The sequence below is a fragment of the Chrysochloris asiatica genome, unplaced genomic scaffold, assembly GCF_000296735.1.
Source record: "Chrysochloris asiatica unplaced genomic scaffold, ChrAsi1.0 scaffold00006, whole genome shotgun sequence".
Lineage (NCBI taxonomy): Eukaryota > Metazoa > Chordata > Mammalia > Afrosoricida > Chrysochloridae > Chrysochloris > Chrysochloris asiatica.
The window spans coordinates 12,409,030-12,433,640 of record NW_006408524.1 but is presented as its reverse complement, the minus strand read 5'-3'; the positions used below and the strand labels follow the sequence as shown (position 1 = coordinate 12,433,640).

General features: G+C 41.3%; 1 protein-coding gene across 4 annotated transcripts in view; it reads right to left on the bottom strand.

The window, feature by feature from the left end:
- ELMO1 (engulfment and cell motility 1) overlaps nucleotides 1-16,280 on the bottom strand; it is a 660,529-nt gene extending 644,249 nt beyond the window's left edge. For 2 of the 4 annotated variants that reach the window (XM_006832126.1, XM_006832124.1), the window contains exon 1: nucleotides 16,123-16,200. In XM_006832126.1, coding sequence (XP_006832189.1) covers nucleotides 16,123-16,200 — 78 coding nt within the window. Of the gene's footprint in view, nucleotides 1-16,122 lie in introns of all 4 variants that reach the window. The other 2 variants (XM_006832125.1, XM_006832127.1) reach the window with 2 other exon arrangements.
- Between the last annotated feature and the right edge of the window lie 8,331 nt (nucleotides 16,281-24,611).

Genomic DNA, 24,611 nt, shown 5'->3' with positions numbered 1-24,611 from the left:
ATATATACAGCCTTCAATATGGATTAGAATTCAATGTAAAGAAAACAAAAATCCTCACAACTGGACCAATAGACAAGATGAAAACCGGAGAAAAGATTGAGTCTATCAGGATTTCATTTAAATTGGATCCACAGTTACTGGTCATGGAAGCAGCAGTCCAATGACCTACTGTGTTGGACAAATTTGCTGCAAAAGACTTCTTTTAAAGTGTTTAAAGAGCAAAGATGTCACTTTGAGGCCTAAGGACCTACGCACTTCATATGCATATGAAAACTGGACAATGAATACAGAAGACAGAAGAACCTGCATATTTGAATGGCACATTTTGAATTACCATGTTGGCCAAAGGATATTTAAAGAACCATGGTCTTTCAGAAGAGCAGACAAACGTGTTTTGGGAAAAATAGAGCCAGAATATTTCTCAGAAGGAATGAGACTTTTGGGGTTATGTATTTGGATGGCCCAGGATCAGGCAGTTTTTAGTTCTGTTGCACATAGGTCCCTACGAATCAGAGCTCACTCAATGGCATCTAAACAAGTCAGAAAGTGCTGCTAGAAGAGTTCCAGTTCATACATGAACAGGATTATTCCAAACAAACATGTTCAAACATGTTTCCATGATCAGTGAATGGACACAAACAAGTTCTCTCAGTAACACATTGGTCTTAGTCTCATTATGGTGCATCCCCCACAAAAGGTTTAATTGAAACAGTGGTTTCAGAAAGGATCTGGTACACCAATTAGTTCTAGGCAGAGAGGTCAGCTCAGAAGGTTATGGTGAGAGTTTCTTGGGAATCCCAAGAGTCAGTGTTGGTAGATTTTCTCAGAGGACACAGGAACCATCACAAGAAATTTTAAGAAATTTAAAAACTGCATTGATGTGAAAAAGACCAGGAAAATTGCACCAAGGAATTTTTTTTAACCCCATCACAGCATGCACCTGCTCATTCTTTGAGGGTAGCAAGATTTGTCCTATGAGACGTTCCTTGGGAACCCTTGTCCCATCCACCTACATCTCCACTCTTGTACCTTCAGACTTCTTTTTGTTCCCCAAACTCAAAGAACATTGAAAAGGAACACAAGGATGTGAAAACTGTCATTTTGATGTGGTATAAATCAAAGAGCTCTGGTAGCGTAGTGGCTACGAATCGGGCTGCGAACCTTAAGGTCAGCAGTTCGAAACTACCAGCCGCTCCGCGGGAGAAAGATGAGGCTTTCTACTCCCGTAAAGATTTACACCCTCGGAAACCCTGTACAGGGTCGCTATGGGTCGGAACCGACTCGACGGCACTTAACAACAACAACAACAACATAAATCAAAGAGAGCAGAATTCTTTGGGGAAGGATTAGAGACATGGAAACATCACCTTCAGAAGTGTATAAGCCTACATGGAGGAGATAGGAAGAAACAACTGTTTCACATTTTTATTTTGGTATTTTTGTTTAATAAAGGCTTCTATTATTTTATTGCAATGTTTGAAGAAAAACTAGGGAATCGTTCTCCACATGCACCAAAAACACATGCATCTGTACTGATTCTGAAAAAAAAGAAATACACAACAATTCATGAGAGATGGGGGCTGTTGTGTTTCTTCTTTATGGAGGATGATAATGTTTTATTCTTATCTTTCTTGTTCAAAACTCAAACCTACAACAGATCCTTAGAAGTGAAGCACAGTCTGATGGAAAACAGGATAAGAAAGTATGTCAAACATGGGATGTCCATCAAGTGCTTATAATCTGTTTCAAGAGCTGAGGGACCATAAAGAAAATTGTCCATACCACTTCACGGAGAGTATATTCACTGTATGTACCTGTCTGTCAGTATGTAGCACTGTGCTGGCTTTGTGTTGCTGTGATGCTGGATATCTGAAACACCAGCAGGTTCACCCACTGTGAATAGGTTTCAGCAGAGCTTCCAGATTAAGACTAGGAAGAAGGAGAGGTGGACTAGTTCTGACTATTTAGCCACTGAAAACCCTATGAATACAGCAGAACATTGTCAGATGTACTGTCAAAAGAAGAAAACATTATGAATACCACCAGAATACTGTTACATGTATGCTGGAAGATGAGTCCCTCAGGTGGGAAGGCGCTCAAAATGCAATTGGGAAAGAGCTGCCAACTGACTGGAAGAGATCCATATTTGTGGCCATTCTTAAGATTGGTGACCCAACAGAAAGGGGAAATTACTGAACAATATCATAAATATCACATGCAAGTAAAATGTTGCTGCAGATAATTTTAAATGGCTGCAATAGTACATCCATAGGGAACTGCCAGAAACTCAAGTTGGATTTAGAGAGGATGTGGAACCAGGGATATCGCCGTTGATGTTGGATGAACCTTGGCTGACAGCAGAGTAAACCAGAAAGGTGTTCACTTGTGCATTACTGAACTACGCAAAAGCATTTGACTGTGTGGATCATGACAAGCTACTAATAACAATGAGAGAAATGGGTATTCCAGAAAACTGAATTGTGCTTATGAGAAACCTGTACGTAGACCAAGAGACAGTCGTTAAAAGGGAACAAGGAGACACTGAATGGTAGAATATCAGGAAAGGTGTATGCTAGGGCTATCTTCTATCACCATACTTATTCAAATTGTATGTTGAGCAAATAAACCAAGAAGTTGGATTATATGAAGAGGAGCATGATATCAGGATTGGAAGAAGACTCATGAACAAACTGCAATCTGCAGATCATACAACCTTGCTTGCTCAAAGGGAAGAGGATTTTAAATATTTACTGATGAAGATCAAAGACCACAGCCTTCAGTATGAATTGTACACCTTAATGTAAAGAAAATGAAAATCCTCAAAACCAACCCAACAAATAGCATCATGATAAATGAGTAAGAGACTGAAGTTGTCAAAGACTTCATTTTGTTTGGGTCCACCATCAACACTCATGGAAGCAGCAATCAAGAAATCAAACAATGTATTGCAGAAGGCAAATCTGCTGCACAAGATCACTTTGAACTATTCAAGAACAAAGATACCGGTTTGAGGACCAAGCTGTGCCTGACCCAAGCCATGGTATTTTCATTTGCTTCATATGTATGTGAATGTTGGACGATGAATAAGGAAGATCATAGAAGAATTGATTCATTTAAGTTATGGTGTTGGAGAAGAATACTGAAAGTACCATGGTTATCCAGAAGAACAAAGCAATCTGTGTTGGAAGAAGTAGAGTCAGAATGCTCCTTATAAGAAAGAATGGCTAGAATTCATCTCTCATACTTTGGACATGTTATCAGGAAGGACAGTTCCCTAGAGAAGGACGTTATGCTTGGTAAAGTGGAAAAGAGGAAGATCCCCAATAAGACTGATTGATATCATGGCAGAAACAATGGGCTTAATTATAACAATTGTAGGTTGGTGTAGGATCCAGCACTGTTTTGGTCTGTTGTTACTATGAGTTGGAACCAACTCAACGGCACCTAACAACAATAATAATGTTGACTGTCAAACAAAAGTAACAGGCAAAAAAATAGTACAGGGAATTAGAAAGATGATTTTAATACGATCCAAAAAGTTTGAGTAGAAAGGAGGCTCTCCACAGTGCTTAGCAAAGACCGTGAGTGAAGGGAGTGGGAAGCTGGAGAGATGGCAGGAGGAATTCAAGCTGACTTCATGTTAGAAAGAAACTGTAAGAGATGAAAAATGTCTGCAAGGTAAAGGATGAAAGGAGCTTCTAAAAGAGCAGCTTCTATATAGCAGGAGGGTCATTGACAGCTATCTACAGTACCACCTGGGTGGCTGGCAGAGGATTCACAGAAGGATGAAAAGTCAAATGAAAGAGTCTGACTCTTGAGTTTCTTGATCACCTCAAAGTCCAAGTAACATCCATTGGTGTTACATCTTTTTTAAAAAATAATAATGATATACTTTCTTTCCAAAAGCATCAAAAAAAAAAAAGAGAGAGAAAGAAAGAAAGAAAAAAAACAGCTCAATATAAAGTTGTTGGGATAAGAAACTGAGAGCCCATTGCATAGACCTCTCTTCCTTTAGCCCTCATGTGTAGATATATACAAGATTTTGAATGCTTAATGCATGCAGAGTTTCAGTTTGGGTTAATGAAAAAGTTTTATAAATAGATCGTGGTAATGGTTGCAAAGCAAAAAAGATAAAATGATTTAGTGACCACTGAAGAAATCTAAATGGACTACCCTGATGACATTTAAGCATGCTTGAAAAACAGAATAAATTACACAGTAGCAATAGAGAATTATTGGGTCAAGAAGGGGATTTTCCAAGACAGGAATCAAGAGCTTACATTGGAAGGCAGAGAATGAAAAAGGAACAAATGACGACGCTAATGATAGACCTCTGGTGTGGCGTTGTGCGTTAATGCACCAGACTGCAAAACTGTTTGAGCGGCAAGGTCGGTGGTTCAAGCTTACTAGCTGCTCCTTGGAAACCCTACACAGAGTTGCTATTGGTCGGAATCAACTCAACGGCACTTAACATCAACAACAGACCAGAGTCTTAAGTAAAATGGTAAAGATAGGTTACAATCTGATATTACTTACTATCCCATCAATTCTGACTCATGGTGACCCCAGCAGGACCAGGGTTAGGGTAGGCTGGAAGCCTTGGGGGGAAAAGTCAGACCACCATCTTCTGCTGGACAATAGGAAAGGCAGAAGAAGAGAGGCATCTGTAGGTGTGTGGAGGCATTCAAACACAAAAGTAGAAATGTTCTGAGGTACAGGCAAGAGTGGCAGCTTGTTGGCTGTTGTGCACTCTTCTGTGAGAAGCAAGGTCTGGGGGTGGGGGCTACGGTGTACTGAATGATCTCATGCCTCTTCTAGCCATAGTCTGGAACTCCCACAAAACAACATTTTTGCCCTGCTGGTTCCAGGTAAAAAAAAATGGTGGGAGAAGATCCTGATAGGATGGCATCATTCAGCGGTGAGTGTTAACAGAGATCATTGTAATAGTAAAAACTTGAAACTCTAGCATGTATAAAACGTGAACCATCTCAGAAGCAGGAGCGGAGGTCTCACTATCATCCAAGAACAGGCAGGAGTGGAGTATGTCCTTTGGAGTCTGAGATCCCTGTGTAATGAACTTTCTTGTCCCAAGGACAGAAAACTGACACCAGAGGAGCAGCAGCAATGGAACCAGAAGTAAGAGTGCAAGACAGAGCAGTGGTCTTCCCAGCCCACAGAACAAGTTAAGCTGAGTGACTCTGTGCAGAAGGCTTGCTTACAGAACAGAGGGTCTCTAGGCACTTAATTGGGGGAGCTAGGTTTGATGACACAGGGAGTGTCTTCAGGCTGAGGCTTAGAATGCAGTAGTGTGCCCTGTGAACATTTACCTGTGGCCCTAAAAGAGCTTTGTAACACGGCCCAGGCAGAAAACGGCACACCTGTGGGCACAGCTCAGGAGTGACAGTTCTGGCTGAAGTAATTGTGCACTAGGCATTTTCTGATCCTGCATTGTAACCTGCAAACTTCCCTAATAAACCCTGTAACTGGGAGAATTGTGTCTTGACTTCTGTGTGGCTACTGCAGTGAATTATCCAACCCAACTGAGGAGAGAGTGTGTCATGGGAGAAGTGGATGGTGTCATTTATTTGGCAGGGGCTCAGCAGGAGGAGGTACTGATCGCTTGAAGAGTGTTTGCAGAGCACAGAGGAGCTTTTGCCTAGAAATACCAGTGAGATGCAAAGAGATGGAAGGAAGGATTATGGACAAGTAGCAAGAAGACAGTGACAATTTCATAGCAAGAGTTGGCTGTAAGTCCACTTAGTATACCAAGGTCAGTGAAAAAGTATTGTGGCTAGGGTTTTAGTTCATACATACATGGTTTATCCCACGCAAATTGTATTTAACATGTCTCTGTGATCCTTGTATGGCTGAAGACAAGTTCTCTCAGTAATGCACTTGTCTTAGTCTTGTTACTAAGTGAATAAGGAAGATCGTACAAGAATTGATGCATTTGAATTATGGTGTTGGAGGAGAATATTGAAAGTACCATGGGCTGCTGAAAGAACAAATAGATCTGTGTTGGAAGAAGCGCGGCCAGAGTACTCCTTGGAGGCCATGCTGACCAGACTTCATCTTTCATACTTCAGACATATTGTCAGGAGGGAACAGTCATTGGAGAAGGATGTCATGTTTTGGTAAGGTGGAAGGTTAGAGAAAAAGAGGAAGACCCCCAGCAAGATGGATTGGCAAAGTGGCAGCATCAATGGGTTCAAGCATGGCAGCAAGTGTGAGGTTAGCCGAGGACCGGGCAGTGTTTCATTTTGTTGTGCATAGGGTCGCTATGAGTCAGCACCAACTCAATGGCACCTAACAACAACAATCTTGTTACAGTGCCTTCAGTAAAAAGGTCCAATCAATACAATGGCTTCCGAGGGGATTTACTAGGACAGTTAAATTCAAGGCAAAAAGGTCCAATCAGAAGTTTAGGCAACTGTTTGGACGGATTCCAACGGGGTAATCTTGAGAGGTTTTACTTGAAGGACAGAAGATGATCACAGAAATTTAGTAAGAAGAACACTACATAGGTGAGAGAAAGCCATGAAAGTTATTATCATTACAAAGCACGTTCTCATGTTTCCAGCAAAGGCTGTCTGGGAGAACTTCATTGAGAAACCTTACTCCATCTACCCTATGGCCTGATCTTACCCCTTCGGATTTCTTTTGTTCCCCAAACTCAAAGAACATTCAAAAAGAACAAAAAATGGAGTCCCTCACGGGTGCTAAAAGTGCCGTTTTGACACGGTATGAATTGCAGAGCTCAGAATTCTTTGGAGTAGACTTAGAGACATGGAATACTGCCTGGAGAGGTAGATAGATCTAGACAGAGGCTATGTCCAGAAACCACAGCATCACTTTTTACATTTTTGTTTAATAAAGGTTTCTATGATGTTGTCGGGCTGCGAACCTCAAGGTCAGCGGTTCGAAACTACCAGCTGCTCTGCGGGAGAAAGATGAGGCTTTCTGCTCCCGTAAAGATTTAAAGCCTCGGAAACCCTGTACAGGGTCGCTATGGGTCAGAACCGACTCGACAGCACTTAATAACAACATGATTTTGTAGCACTGTACATATATTTTAAATTACCTTCTATTCCTTCATTGCTAGGGGTGCCTCCCACTTGCCTTCTAATTTTCTCTCCATCCTAAACACATAAAATGTTAGGAATAGAAAGAAGACGAAGGGGCTAAACTGTTCAAGTGGGAAACTAACAAACAAACAAACAAACAAACAAAAACTGATAGTTAAGATTTTGCATCAACTTGACTGGACTGGAATTCTTAGTGGTTTGACAGTTGAAGCGTACTTATCCCGCCGATGTGATTTAATGTGATAAGCCAATAAAAGGATTAAAGGAGGTTGTGCTGTTGTTGTTACGTGTCTCAGGTCTGTTCTGACTCACAGCAACCCTGTGCAGGGGGTCCTGGTGTGGCCCTGTGGGATAATGCACCAGACTGCAAAGTTCATTTGAACTGCAAGGTCGATGGTTCAAGCTCACCAGCTGTTCCTCAGAAACCCTATACAGTGTTTCTTTGTGTCAGAACCAACTTGACAGCAATTAACAACAACAACAACCAAAGTGAGCTTCCTAAGAGTGATAGGTGGGTTTGAACCGTTGACCTTGTGATTAGCAGTCCAGCACTTATCCTACAGTGTCACAAAATCCCAACACCACCCTGACCTGATTTCTGGGAGATTCCAAGGGTGTGGCATTCAACACCTTGTAATAGGACAGAAATTTGATCAGGGAAGCAGGAACCTACCACGGCTAAAATAAAAGAACCAGGAGTGGAGTGTGTCTTTGCAGCTGGGGTCCCTGCACTGTGAAGCATCTTAGAGCCTGGGGTAAACTGATGCCAGGGTGTTTGGAGATCTCCAAGGACTACTGGGCCTACAGAGACTGATAGGACACCAAGGCTTTTAACCAAACCAACAAAGAGAAAGTCTTCCTTAAGAGGTGGCACTCTGAATTTGGGCTTCTAGCCTCCTAAACGGAGAGAATACATTTCTGGTTGTTAAATTGCTCCACTTGTGGTACTTCTGGTATAGCAACACTAGAGTACTAAGACACAAAACCACTACCACTGAGTCTGTTATGACTCATAACAAGCTTATATAGGGTTTCTAAGACTGTAGATCTTTATAGGAGCAGATAGCCTCATCCTTCTGAAACACAACTGGTGAGTTTGAAAGGCTGTCCTTGCAGTTTCAGCTCAATGCCTAACCCACTCTGACTCAGTATTCAAGAAGGAAGGGAAAGTAAAAAAAGAAAACCCAAAATGTCTGATTATCTAATTTAATGAGAACCTTGGTCAGACTCACAGCAATAATTGCTCCTTTACTGAGTAATTACTTTGAGCCAGGGTACATGCACAAGGTTCTTTTCACACATTTTCTTTAATCTTCCAAACAACCATGTCGTTGTTCTTAGGTGCTCTCAAGGTGATTCCAACTCACAGCAACCCTGTAGACAACAGAATCTTTCATATGCTCGAACCCATTTTTTCAGTCAGTATGACAATTCTTCTCATTGAGAGTCTCATACTTTCTCATGGGCCTTCTACTTTTCTAAATACGATGTCCTGTAGGGACCACTCTCTGCTGATAAAATGCCCAAAGTTTGGGAAACAAAGTTTCCCCATCCTCGGTCCCAAGGAGCATTCTAGCTGTACTTCTTCCAAAATATAGTTGTTCATTCTTTTGGCAGTACATGCTATATTGAGTATTCTTTGCCAACGCTATAATCCAAAGGTAGAAATTCTTCTTTATCCTTCCATAGTCATTGATCAACTTTGACACGCATATGACAGAGTTGAAAATACCATGGCTTGGGTCAGATGTACGTTAGTCCTCAAAGTTACATCTTGGCTTTTTTTTTTTTTTTAACATTTTAAAGAAGTCTTTTGCAGCAGATTTTCACAATGCAAATAAATTTCTTTGACTACTGTTTCTAATGGCATTGATTTCAGGTCCAAGTAATTGAAATCCTAGAAAACTTCAATTTTTTTTCTGTCTATCATGATACTAAGCATTGGTCTTGTTGTGAGGATTTGTGTTGTTATTTTTTAGGTTGAGGTATAATTCATACTAATGAGCCTAGACTTTGATCTTCATCAATAAGTGCTTCATGTCCTCTTCACTCTTGGCAAGCAATTGCACACTGCTGGTTGTTAATAAGTCTTTCTCTAATCCGAATGCTACATTCTTTATATAGTCCAACTCCTTGGGTTATTTGCTCAGCATAAAGATTGAATAAGTATGGTAACCTTGATGAATAGTTTTTCTAATTCTATACCACTCAATGTCCCTTTGTTCTGTTAGGTTGACTGCCTAGATGTACAGGTTCCGCATGAGCACGTTAATTAAGTGTTTTGGAATTCTCATTCTTTGCAATGCTGCCCATAATTTTGCATGAGTCATTCAGCCTTTGTATAGTCAATAAAACTCAGGTAAACATTTTCTGGGATTTTCTGCTTTCAGCCAAGATCCATCTGGCATCAACAATGTCATTCTGCTATATCATGCTTGAATTTCTGGCAGCTCCCTATCAATGCACTACTGCAATTAATTTTTAGTGATATTCAAAAATATTTTACTTGCATGGGACATTAACGATATTGTTCCACCATTTCTGCATTTTGTTAGATCACCTTTCTTTGGAAAGGGCATGAATATAAATGTCTTCCTGTTGGTTGGCCAAGTAGTTGTCTTCCAAATTTCTTGGCATAGACAAGTGATCACTTCTAGTACTGCATCCATTTGTTGAAACCTGGATCTCTTCCTGTGGATTGGCTGAGATAGTAGCAAGTGACCCTCCCAACTACACAAGAAGAAGACAGTGAGCATCTGAGGCTAAGTGGCTGTTCTATAGAAAACAAAGGCTCAAGGATTCACAACCCGTTTCCAACGTCCCTAGAACGTGTAGTGTGACTATTATGACACACTGCCTTACAGCAGATGTCTCTTGACAAAGGTCCACGTTTCTCCACTCTTGACTAAGAAATACAAAGAGGGCTTCAAAAAGTTCATGGAAAAATGAAATTCAAAGATAATGGAATGCTTCCACAAACATTATAAGTTAACTGTAAATCATAAGTTAACAAGACCAATTGATGTGGTATCCTTATAGCTTTGACAACCACAATTCTCACTCTCAAGTGGCTCCCTGAGGTTGAAAGTGGAGGCCAGAGCAGATGCCGAGAACTAGCTAACTAATAACTCTTTGGAGAGCTTCATGCAACACAGCCAATTCTACTTGCAAGGAGCTTTAAAAGGGGCTTTTCCTGATGAGTGGAAACATAGAATATTCCCTTCAAAATTTAGAGAGGAATATTTTTTAAAAAGTCCACCCTAGCAGGCATCCTCTTGAACGCATCGGGCACTGATAAAGGCTGGTGAAGAAAACTAAGGGCTCTATAATCACCATAAGGGCTTCCCCTCCCCAATCTTCATTAATTAAATATTCATTTATTAAGTAAGTACTGTTCACCAGATACTGGAGAAACAGCACTCTAAGATGAAAGAGTCTGATGAAAGATTTTCCCCTGGTATTTATTACAACCAGATATTAAGGGTCCCATTTCTGTCCAACAGATTTTAAATATCTGTAATATGGGGGATGGGAATATAAGCTTTGCACATAATCACTGGGTGATGCTGTTGCATACTCCATGTTGAAGACAACTCTAAGGGCATAGGAAGCAGTAACATGGTATGATACAGGAGGAGACAATCCGGGTTTCTGGTAGAACACTGAGCAATGATATCTAACTCAACCTCTGGAAATACCTCAGTAAAATATGAGCTAAAAGGGAATACTGGTATGGTGCTGTAGGATCAACATTGAGCTTTAAACCACAAGGTGAGTAGTTCAAACTCACCAGCTGCTCCTAGAAACGCTATACAGAGTCGCTGTGAATTGGAACCCACTCAACAGCACTCAACAACACAACAAATTGAAAAGCAAGAAACTTTTAGATAAAGATAATCAAATGTACAATGGGAGAGAGGTGGACTATGGGATATATATTGAACAAAGTTGAAAATCAGGAGGAATGCCAAATAATAACCACTGTTCAATTCTATACAACTTTGAAAAATGACTTTTCCAATTCTCACGTCAACTGCTCTCTAGATCGAAAACCAGCACGGGACACCAATACTGCCAACTCCAGCAGCGTCTGAGCAAACATCTGGGTCTCTAAATCTTTGGGTAAGTCTCCATGTGCAGGATCAGGATCACAATTTAGCCATGTGCTTCAAAGTTCAGTCTTCGGAGTAAGAGAGACATACATTTGTGTCCTGGTTCTGTCACTGTCTTGTAAATCACTTAACTTCTCTAATCCTGAATATTCTCATCAGCAGAATTATCACCAATAACAAGACAAAGCAACATCGTGTACCTCTTTATATGATGAACCAAGAAGGACACAACATCATCTCTCAGGCATCTCTGCCCAAACTGCAAAGGCTGAATCCCATCACAAGAACACATCAGACAAACCCAAATGGGACATCATTCCACAAAAGACCTGCTCTGCATTCCTCAAAAATATCAAGGTTATGAAAGACTGAAAGTGTTACAGATTAAAGGAGACTAGAGAGTCCAGAGGAGTCTGTCAGGGTGGTCCTGTGGTGATGTGTGTGTTGTTGTTGTGATGACAGTAGGGTCATCCATGACAGTGGACAGGTTTCAGCGGAGCTTCCAGATTAAGATAGACTAGGAAGAAGGAGATGCAGACCATTTCTGACTGGTTAACCACTGAAAACCTCATTCACCACAGCGGAACACTGTCGGATGTAGTGCCAGAAGATGAGCCCCAAAGGTTGGAAGGCACTCAAAATATGACTAGAGAAGAGCTGCCTCCTCAAAGTGAAGTTGGCCTTAATGATGGTCAGTAAAAAGAGAAAGACCCCAAAGGAGATGGACTGACACAGTGACAGTAACAATAGATTCAAAACTAACAACTGTGAGGATGAGGAAGGACTAGGCAGTGTTTGGTTCTGTTGTGTGTAGGGTGGCTATGAGTCAGAACCAACACGACCTAACAACAACAGCAACAACAAAGACACATTACAATAAATGTACTGCATAATCCTACATGGGACTGTGGGAGACATAGTTATAAGAAATCTTATTGTGAATTCTGATGAAATTTGAAGACGGACTTCATATTTTGAATTAGACAACAGTGTTGAGTCAATGTTAAATTTCCCGATATTTGTCATTTTATTGTTGTTATAATATGAGATTGATTTTTTTCTTAGAAAACAAAATACTGAGTATTTAAGGTAAAGAGGAGTGATGCCTCCACGTCACCCCTAATGATTCAAGAAAATTATATTATGTATATTCTATAAAGCAAATCCATTGACAGCCATAGAGGGTATGCCAACTCATCGCAACCGTATAGGATAGAGTAGAATTGCCCCATTGGGTTTCCAAGGCAGCAAATATGTACAGAAGCTGACTGCTACACCCTTCTCCCACAGAGTGGCTGGTGGGTTTGAACTACTGAACTTTTGGCTAGCAGTAAGTATTTTAACTATTGCGCCACCACGGTTCCTATAGAAATATATGATAGAGAAAACAGATAACCAAAACCCACTGCCATCAAGTTAAACTGGACTCCTAACAACCTTAGAGGATAGCATAGATATGCCCCATAGGGCATCTAAAGCTGTGATCTTTACAGAAACAGACTGCCACATTTTTCTCCCAAGATGCACTGGTGAGTTCAGACTGATGACTTTGAGCTAGAAGACGAGAGCTAAGCCACTGCACCACCAGTTTTCCAGAGAGCCAACAGAAAGATAATTATAAAAGAGTGAAATGAAATATTTAATAATCAGTGAGTCTCATAAAAAGCATAGAGGGGTTCTCTGGATGAAATTGCATCAACATAAAACATTATTTAAAACTATCAAGGCCATTATAAAAGGAAAACAGTGAGACAGTGTCAAAGATTAGGGGAAAGGAGCTCTGGTAGCGTAGTGGTTACGAATCGGGCTGCGAACCTTAAGGTCAGCGGTTCGAAACTACCAACAGCTCTGCGGGAGAAAGATCAGGCTTTCTACTCCCGTAAAGATTTACACCCTCGGAAATCCTGTACAGGTTCGCTATGGGTCGGAACCGACTCGACGGCACTTAACAACAACAACAACAACATCCAACGTGGAGAGTGCTGGAGCTAATCTTAAAACAAAAAAGGACATTAAAAAAAAAAAAAAATGTGAAATCCAAATATCACTTGTAGTTTAGTTGAAAGTATTATGCCAAAGTTAATTTTTTTCATTTTAACATTTTATGATATGGCTATATGAAGATATTGTTGTTTTTGTGCCATCGAGTAGGTTCTGACTCAGAGAGGCTGTCTAGGGTTTGAACCATTGACTGTGTGGTTCACAGTCCACATTAAGATATTAGCAATAGCGACAATTAGATGAAATGTATACAGGAACTCTGTACACTCTTTTCCATCTTCCTGTAAATCTAAAATTATTTCAAAATAAAACAGGTTATTTAAGAAAGTACATATGAAAACATACACACATGCAGGCTGTCCCCAACGACTGAGACCAGAGCATACCAGACTGATTCCCCAAACACCTGGAAGTCAATACCACCATCAACCTGTAATATTTAATAAAAAAACGTTCACCAAACCACCGAACCAGAATCTCTGGAGATGGCGCTGCTGAGAACACGTATTTAAACAAAAGCCAAGGTGATTGTGTTAGCGCCCATACTCAGGAAAGCGCTATCCACCTCAATACTTCTCAGGCCTAGCTATGCATAGCGGTGAGTCACATACGGTCTCAGTGAAAGGCAGGCTTGGATTTAGCTCCAAGATGATGTTCAGGAAGTCCTCAGCCCCACGTATGAGTATGGAAAAGCAACAAGTATCCACGGCACTATGGAGCATCACGCCAGTGCAGGCCCACAACATACATATGTGGATAAACTTCTTCCCTGTTGGTATCATCATTCTCTTGAGTTGTAGTCAAATCTTGTTGTTGTTGTTATGTGCCGTCGAGTCGGTTCCGACCCATAGCGACCCTGTATAGGGTTTCCGAGGGTGTAAATCTTTACGGGAGTAGAAAGCCTCATTTTTCTCCCGCGGAGCGGCTGGTAGTTTCGAACCGCTGACCTTAAGGTTCGCAGCCCGATTCGTAACCACTACGCTACCAGAGCTCCTTACTGAACCAAAGCCCTAATTACATTTAGTCTGGGCCAACTATTCCTAGACTTTTTTTTTTTTTTTAATGGTAGGTAGATTACCATCCTCTCTCAAACTACATATGAGAATTGATAAGCATTTGCTTCCTGCCACAAAAGGGCATCTCAACTTACATGAGTTTCTTCTAAATTCATACAAATCTATCTCAGACAGCCGGATACAAATGCCATTGCTATGCTGACACCTTTTGTCATATCCAGACCCACTGTCATTGTGTTAATTCTGACTCATGAATTGGACAGAGCAGAGTGCTCCTTAGGGTTTCCAAGACTGTAAATCTTTGTGGGAGCAGACACTCTCATCTTTCTCCCATGGAGTAACTGAAGGGTTTAAACTGCTGACTTTGGGGCTAGCAGCCCAAGACTTAACCCATGACACCACTGTTGTTGTTGTTAAATGCCGTCTAGTCGGTTCCGACCCATAGCGACCCTGTACAGGGTTTCCGAGGGTGTAAATCTTTACGGGAGTAGAAAGCCTCATCTTTTTCCCGCGGAGTGTCTGGTAATTTCGAACCGCTAACCTTAAGGTTCGCAGCCCGATTCGTAACCACTACGCTACCAGAGCACCACTAGGATTCCTAAAATTTTACCATTTCTTACATTCAAACTCAAGCTCAACTGATTTGATCTTTAGAGTTTATTTTAATGATTCCTTTGGATTCATACAATGCCATGTAACATTTGCAACCGTCTTCAACTAAATAATAAAATCCTCGCCAGGGTCGGGGGTAAAAAAATAAATATATATAAATCATGATCACAAAAATAATATATCAAGAACCGAAATGAAAAATAAGTTACTATGGTACACTCTACTTGAAAAGGTTGTAAGTCATGCAAACTCCTATACTATAAGCTTTATGAAACCCCTAAGTGCATATTAGGTTTCAACCCTTTTTCTCCTTAAATCATTGGCTCTAGAATGACTATCATCATCAAAGAAGGACAAAAATAACTGCCTTGCAATAATCTTTTATAAATATAAATGAGACTCATACAACGAGACTCTCAGGATTCACACTAAAGAACAGCCAGAAAGAAAGGGGAGTCTATGAAAATTCCAGTAGAGAAAGGAACTAAAAATTTATGTAAAACTATTTTTGATAATTTTTTTTCATTCTGTAAATATTTATACCAGTTGCCATTTGAGCTGATTCCAGTACTGTCTGAGCTGAACAATACTCCTTAGGCTTTTGGATGGTTGGTTTTTCAGAAGTAGGGTTACAAAGACTTTCTTACAAGGAGCTTCTGTTGACCATCCAACCTCTTGGTTGGAGACCAAGCATATTAATCTTTTGCACCACTCAAGGCAAAAGAAATTAATTCATTGCTTGTTTGATTATTTATAAAGTAAACAAATATTTACTGGGTATTTATCACCTGCCAGACAATAAGATTTACACACAATGGGATTTACACTAGCAAAAGTATAACCAGCTGTGATCCAAGATTGAGCGCTTCCATGTTAATCTGTGTTTAATAGGTGTGAATATTGTAACAAGGTAACAAAGTCCTTGTTACATCTCTTTGCAAAATTAGTCGAGAAAATGATTCAGAAAATAAGTTTTTTGGCTGTCAATGTTAAGACAATTGGCACATAATCATGGGCACCCTCCTCTCTTCCACGGGCCTAGAGCCCGCTCCAAATACCCTTCCTGCCTCCGTCACAGCTTTGGGCACAAGTCCTGCAATGACACAGTACACGTAGATGCTAGGTGAGCATAGAAACACCATCCATCCCCACTATATGTGGTACAGAAATTAAAAACAAACACTGCAGCTACTATTTCACAGATTTTTCAACAGCCAGAAAGAGAGGGGAGTCTATGAAAAATCCAGTAGGGAAAGGAACTAAAAATACCGAACACTTGCTCTCATTACTACTAACCTGATCGATTTCCATCAGTTTTGGGTAGGCTCCTGGCCATTCTATGGCCACCTTGACGATGTCCACGGGGGGTGGCATTGTAACCCCCAAATGTGTCCAAAGCCAGTGGAACTGGGTATCCTAGGGCGTAGACAACAGCACGTGTTTACACCTAATGAGGAATGACAAAAAGAGAAAGAAAAGTCACTCAATGCAGATGCAGGACAAATTTTGCTTCATCACTTCCTGTTTTCACTAGTGGTTTAAGCATGAGAAACGGTTCCCAGTCCTCGCATTGGTGCTGAAGGCACCAGGGCGCCAACTGAACATCCAGCAAGTGAGCCCCCAGGTGGAAAGAAGAAAGATTGGGTAAAAGGAGCCCCGCCCTTGATTTAAAGTCAGGAAGGGACCTGGTCCTGGGTAAGCCAACGGTTGTGAGAGTCTTCTAGTGGGGAGAAAGCAGTCCCTTACCACTAGTTCTGCTCCGAATGGTTCCCAGAGGCTGAAAGAACTGTGCTCACTCTCCATACAAGAAAGCTTGTAAAGTCCTCATGCTCAACAGTCTCCGGAAGTACAGACTGCCCAGGAAGTCATGATCAGGAAGCATAGTTTCTTTAAAGTATGTTCTGTGTCACAAATAGATCTCTGCACTATAGCAACCAAAATATCACCAGGAAGGAGCAATGCCCCAAAGAGTTTTCACTCATGCATACACACACCCTCCTCAAGGCCAGTTCACACAATGCACCTTCCAAAGGGGGGAACCTACAGATGCAGCAACAGCATTCAGAACAGACCTTGAATTCTCCTTTGCCTTAACAATGTTGCTCACACAAAGGAAGTAAGATTAACCTCTTTCTCTCATTCCCTGCCTAGCTTAACTTCTTTTAGGATGGAATTTTTTTAACTTAGTCTTTTTGATTAAATAAAACATTTGTGTGATTCGAAACTTAAGTGTATATTATGTACCAGGGGGCTTCAAAACGTTCATGGAAAAAAGTTTATATATATTAAGATATAAACTGTAACGTCTCTTTCCCCCTAAATTCACAAACACTGACCCCCATATGTCTCCAGGTATCCACTGTTATTAGCTCTTTATATATTCTTCCAGAAGTTCTTCACAAAGATAAGGCAGATATATATTATTATATGTTTTCCTTTCTTTATATAAATGGTAGCATGCAATACATTCTTTTATTGTTCAGTTTATCTTCTAGATATGTTGGCACAAATAGATCTTTCTTATTCTTTTTTCAGCTACATAGTATTTCTTTAAGGTGTTCTGGTGGCATAGTGGGTTACCTGTTTGTGAACTGCAAGATCAGCAGTTCGAATCCACCAGCTGCTTCATGGGAGAACGAGAAGGCTTTCTACTCCCATAAAGACCTACAGCCTCAGAAACCCTAGCTTCCAGGTGTAGGTCTGTAGGACAAGTGCTGGACTACTAATCACAAGGTCAGGAGTTCAAATCCACCAGCTGCTCCTTGGGGACCAACTCCATGGCACTTAACAGCAACAACAACATGAGTCGTACCCAACTCAATGGCACGTAACTACAATGGTATTTCTTTATACAAATTCGTTCTGTTTAATGAGCCAATTCTCTGCCACTGGACATTTGTGTTATTTCTTCTTTTGGGCTATTATAAACAAAGTTATAGGGAATAACCTCATGCTTACATAATTTTGCACATGTTTAAGTACATCTTTATGAGCAAGTAATAAAGTGAAATGACCTGGTTGAAGATTATAGGCATTTAAAAATTTTGACAGATATTTCCAAATATCCCTTCATAGATTGTACTGAAGTAGTCTCCCCCAGCAGTCCTGAAGTGACACTGTAGGCAAAGCACTGGACTGCGAACCACAAGGTGGTTGGTTCAAACCCACCAGCCACTCCTCAGAAATTCTATACAGGGCTGCTTTGGGTCGAAACTGACTCAAGAGCACTGAAAAACAACAGCAACATTATATGCGTTTGCCTATTTACACACACAACCTCACCAACAAATTAGACTTTGCCAATGTGATGGGTTGAAAATATATATCTGATTGTATTTACAACTTGTGTTTCTCTTATACTGAGTGAGATTGAACTTAAAGAGGTAAAGCCTTAGGCCATCCACATCATCTGTCCCTTTTCAATTGGGTTCCTCAACGTTCTTCTCCTATTTCTTTTTCCCCTTTGCATTTTTTAGCAGATCACTGGAGGAAGATTTGAATCAAACATATGGTCTGGTCTTTATCAGACCAATGTTGTTGTTGTTCAGTGCTGTCAAGTTAATTCCGACCCATAGAGACCCTGTAGAGGGGTTTCCAAAAAGCAGCTGGTGAGCTTGAACCACCGACCTTGCAGTTCAAATGGCTTTGCAATCTGACGCATTAGCCCACAGCGCCACACCAGGACTCCAGACCAATATGTTGTTGTTGTTAAGTGCCGTCAAGTTAATTCCGACCCATAGCAACTCTGTATAGGGTTTCCAAGGAGCAGCTGGTGAGCTTGAACCACTGACCTTGCAGTTCAAATGGCTTTGCAGTCTGACGCATTAGCCCACAGCGCCACACCAGGACTCTGTAGACCTTGTCAATTGCTATCCCAGGTCTATGGCACTCAGATGTTCCTAACACGGTAGATGTTATTGCTGTTAAGTGCTGTAGAGTCAGTTCCAACTCATAGTGACCTTGTATCCGGTTTCCAAGGCTTTTTAAATCTGTGGGAGCAGAAAGCCTCATCTTTCTCCTAGGGAGTGGCTGCCAGGCTCGAACCACAGACCTTGTTCTTTGTAGTCCAGTGCTTATCGTATAGAGATACCAGAGTTAGTAATGAAAGAAGCTTCAACAACACTAGCAGCAGAAATATACATATATATATGTAATTATAGATATAAAACTTTATTTCCTGAGAAATAAAGGAAATGAAGGCAAACGGCTGCTTCTTTGGCCAAGGATGATTAGAGAAGCCTGCTGTGAAGCTAATCAGTGCTAACCACCCAGAGCAAATCTATATAGCAGTAGTTTAGTCACTCACTCAACTAATAATTAGGGAGTCCCTACTCTGTGCCAGACCCTGTTTTGCTGTTGGGGCTACAGCAGCAAATTTAGAAGTTAGATGGAGACAAGAGTCATGGAAAACAACAAAGCAAGGAAGGAAAGCCTGAAGTGTGTGAGTCTGTGTGTGGAGCAGGACAGGAGCAGGGCCAATTAAAAAAACAAAGGCTGAATCCACAGATATTGATGCCAGGAATGATAGACAGATCATAAAGGAATGTTAGCTAGACAAGTAGTGATGTGCCATGGAGTCGGTTTCAACTCACAGAGAACCTGAGTAGGGTTTCCAACTGTAGTTTCCAACTGCTGACCTTAAGGTTAGCCCTACTCGTAAGCACTATGGTACCTGGGCTCCTAGGTAGCTAGGCAGGTAGGTAGGTAAGAAGATGGATGGATGCATGGATGGATGGATGCATGGATACATAGATGGATGGATGGATGGATGGATGGATGGATGGATGGATGGATGGATGGATAGATAGATAGATAGATAGATAGATAGATAGATAGATAGATAGATAGATAGATGGATGGATAGATAGATGGTAGTGGCGGTTGTGTGCCGTGAAGTCGGTATAGTTAAAATGAGAGATCAGGAAGAAATGCACTTAAAAGATGGCATTTGCGTAGGGTTTTCGAGATTGTAAATCTTCACTGGAGCAGAAAGCCTCATCTTTCTCCTGAGGAGTGGCTGGTAGATTCGAACTGCTGACCTTGAGGTTCACAACCCAACTCATAAGCCACTATGCTACCACAGCTCGGTTATCACTTTGAGCATTCAAACTCTCTAGAATAATTTACCCTCCTTCAAAGTGTGTGCAAACTAGATCGATGAATTTTAGGAGGCTGGAGTTGGAACCATTGTAAAATCAACTCTACAAACAAGCAGATACGTGACTCCAGGAGCAGAAATCCTAGTACAGCAAACTCATCCGTTCCCTTGGTTGTTGTTAATATTTGCCTTTGAGTTTATTCTGATTCACAGAGAACCCTTTGTATGCAGCCTTGATCTGCTCCAAAAGGTTCTCACAGCCGTGACCTTACAGAAACAGTTCCTAGGCCTGTTCTCCACAGCGTCTCTGGTTGGGTTCAAAAGCAGAATGCGTACCTGCTGGCCTCATCCAGATACCTTCCAAAAACCCGGTGGGGAAACCACAACTATATTATAATCCATTAGCATATATGTAACAAACATCTTCTACAGTGTGTGGCAATTCTATCTAGTGATACAAGCAAACACAAGCCCAGTAAAGCCCCGCTGCCCTCACGTGGATTCCAACTCATGGTATCCTCATTTGGGTGAGAACTGTGATTCCTGGAATTTTTGCTGACTGATTTATCAGAAACAAGGTTTTCTGCCGAGGTGCCTCTGAGTGAACTCTAAACTCCAAACTGCTGATTAGCAACTGAGCACATTAACCATTTGCATGATTCACAGACTGCACAAGACCCCAAAAAACCACCCTCAAAATTAAAATGCAGTTGGGGGTGGATGGAGGCAAATGATATGTATAGCATTAAAAAGAACTTTAACATGACCAAAATAAAAAGAATATTAATCTATAATTACACATAAAGTGATTGAAGAATTCAAAAGTATTCTGAGATTTTTCCATTGGAGTAGTCAAGACAGGCTTCAAAGAGAAGGTGAGATCTTAAGAGACATTTCAAGGAATCATTTCATTTCTCATAGGGGCTTTTTTTTTCTTCATTTCTGAAGCACCTAACAGAACACATAATATATACGATGCCCCGATTCTCACACTCCATAAAGGAGAAAGCAAAGAAAACAACAAGGGGCTAAAAGTTATAAAGACAAGTGAATAACACCAACCCTGTTGTTGCAGGGTTAATTTCAATTCATAGCGAATCTGTGTTGCTGTTGTTTTCAGTGCTGTTGAGTCAGTTCGGACTCAGAGTGACCCTGTATGGGGTTTCAGAGAGCAGCTGACGGGTTTGAACTGCTGACCCTGCAGTTACCAGTCCAATCAGGTCTCCTTACAAATTACAGTGAGCTGGTGTCATATCACAGTGAAAAGCCCTAAATTCAGACTCTAAAATACTCACAAAGTAGAAAAGCAGGCACCTTTGGATTCTTGTCAGGCAAACACTTTAACTGAGCCAGATTCCCAACATCTGGTTAACAAATATTTGATGACACACACTCTAAATCACAGATTTGTCTTTTTACCTGTTAAGATAACACACTGATACCAAGGTTCTTGTCCCTAACTCTCCAACACCAGGTACTTAGCGGCCACAGGCATTGTCTTCACTTAATTATTTTAAAAGCCTGTATGTAAAACAGTAGTCATACAAGAAAACAAACCACTCTTAACTCTCCTCAACTTCCAGAAAATGACTCTCCCCTGAAGGGGAAAGGGGTATAAAAGAGAATTTGTTGTTGTTGTTACCTGCCATCGAGCTGGTTCCGACTCATGTCAACCCTGTATAGGGTTTCTAAGGAGCAGCTGGTGAGTTTGAATGGCTGACCTTGGAGCTCAAACTAATCTTGAGGTCCAGTGCATTATTCCCCAGCGCCACACCAGGACTCTGGGGTTCAAGAGAACAGCTAACAAAAATATATTTTGAATACCCTTCTCCCACCCCTACATAAAATAATCCAGAATTAAATAAAAAAGAGGCCATCAAGGCTTACAAAAATCAAATACCAAGCTTGCAATTTTGTTGCTCCTTTTGGGGCGGGGATTTATGCTCTGGTAGCGTAGTGGTTACGAATCGGGCTGCAAACCTTAAGGTCAGCGGTTCGAAACTACCAGCTGCTCCGCGGGAGAAAGATGAGGCTTTCTACTCCTGTAAAGATTTACACCCTCGGAAACCCTATACAGGGTCGCTATGGGTCGGAAACGACTCAATGGCACATAACAACAACAACAACAACAACCTGTATTTATTTCTCAAAGAAGGTTTAGAGAAAACCTGTTGAGCAGGTGAAGATACACTAATGTGGCATTTTCCAGAGTCTCCCATAGGAGTTGGAGCCACGTACACAGCAATCATTGAGACAGCAAAGAGGCAAAAGGGCTTATTTTTCAGATCCACATAACCAAGCCCAAAGAGCTCTCCTGCATTAACAAACACCAAGTACCACACTTGTCTGGGGCAGAGACCAGATGCACAATTGTAGAACAATCCCATTCACATTTTCAGCCTCTTCAAAGTACATCAACAATTGTTGTCACTGTTGATTCTAACAAAATTTATTGTTGCTATTAAGTGACTCGAGTCTGTTCTAATCCATAATGACCCTGTATAGAGTTTCCCAGGAGCTGCTGGTGAGTTTGAACCGGTGACCTTGCAGTTCAAACCAATCTTGAGGCAGTTCAAACTGACCTTATCTTACAGCACCACACCAGGACTCCATAAGACTGTACAGGGTTTCTTTCACAGGAGCAGGCTGGTGAGCTTGCATTTCAAACCAACCTTGCAGTCCAGTGCATTCACCCCCACAGCAACACGCCAGGAAATTTAAGGGAAAGCATTTCTAGTTCAGATATTTCCGCCCATGGCACTACTGGCATTTTAGGCTGGATACATCATTGTTGTACAAGACAGTCCTAGGTTTAGCAACATCATTGGCCTCTCCCCATTGGATGCAAATAGCACACAGTTCAGTCTAGACTATTGAAAATGTCACCAGATACTGCCGAACACAAAAACACCTGGGTTGAAAGGTTATGAATTAGGGAAGTCATCTAGGCTGATTCTAAGGATAAAAAGGCAACCCGCTGCTGAAAATGGACACAAGGCATATGGAACCAATAGGCTCTGCAAAAAATACTAGGGTTAACTATTGGTCCTGAAATAGACTTTTAAATCTTCAGCCAACAATTTCAATCTCCCAATATGCTTCACTTTCTACCGAACAACACTCACGTTCTCAAATTGTCTTATGGATCTCTCCCCATCACACTCGGAGCACGCCAGGCCCACATCACATCTCTCGCCATATCTCCAGAGCTGCAGCAGGCATTTAAATCATGGGTTTTAAATAAACGCATCCCCTCCCATAATAACGTCTCATTACAGCAACCAACAGTAAAACCTGTCTCTACAGTTGTCAAAATTTCCCAAGAAAATACCTTAGATGGCCCAGTAAATATAGGCTCTACATGGATTTGTGTAGACAGCTGGTGCAATAATTCTTTAGTAAATTAAAGTTGAAGAACTACTAAGGAAAGAAACAAAAGAATAGTCTATATGGCAGATGGCAGGTTTCTGGGTGGTACAAAGTTTTCACTCGACTATTAACTGAAATGGTGTGGTACTGCAGGATAATGCACTGGACCACAAGGTCCTCAGAAACTTTATGCAGGATTTCTCTATAAACTGGAACTCACTCGATGGCATTTAACAACAATTAAATGAAAGGACTTCTGGTGTGGCACTGTAGGCTCAGCACTGGACTGCTAACCACAAGATTAGCAGTTCTAACCCATCCGCCGCTCCTTGGAAACTCTATATAGAGTCGCTAAAGAGTCACAACTGAGTCGACAGGACTTAACAACAACAACCGCAACATTAACTGAAAGATTACGAGTTTGAACCACCCAGTGGCTCCTGTAAAGATTTTTGTTGTTGCTGGTAAAAGTCCTGAGTCAGCTTTGCTTATGAAGGTATTTGCTCAAAATTCCAAGCAGAAAGGAGGGATTCTTCATATCAAGGAACAAGTGTGTTTCCTTAGGGCACTGCTGTTGTTAAGTGCTGTCAAGTCACTTCTGACCCAGAGCGACACTGTATATAGGGTTTCTGAGGAGAAGCTGGTGAGCTTGAACCGTTGACCTTTCAGTTCAAACCAACTTGGCAGCCCACCGTATTAAACCCACAGCTCCACAGCAGGATACGGACGGGCAATTTAGATATGGTGGTGGTTGATGGTGGTATGCCATGGAGTCCGTTCCAACTCGTCACATCCCTGTGTAGGGTTTCCAAGTCTGTAAATCTTTACGGGAGCAGAATGCGTCATCCTTCTCCCATAGAGCAGCCAGCTGGTAGTTTCGAACTGCTGACTTTAAGTTTAGCAGCCTGACTCGTAACCAGTATGCTACCAGAGTTTGGCTATCAAAAATGGGGTACTATAGAGACACCAGTCCTGGTGTGGCACTTTGTGTGGGTGCAATAGTGCACTACACTAAAAAGTCGTTTGAACCACAAGGTTGGAAGTTCAAGCTTCCCAGTCGCTCCTCGGTAACCCTATGCAGGGTCGCTATAGGTCGGAACCAACTCGACGACACTTAACAGCAGCAACACAGAGACACAAAGTGGCTGCCTTACAAGCTTTGATGAGTGTGCTTAGTTTCAGAATGAGGTGGGTAAGGTAGAATCCCACAGAATAGTTTTCCTCTTCTCAGATGAATCTGGTGAAAGGAGATGGGGATAATACTAATAGGATTTTATGATTCAGTTGTGAGTAATTGTTAGCAGGAGTAATTGTGATT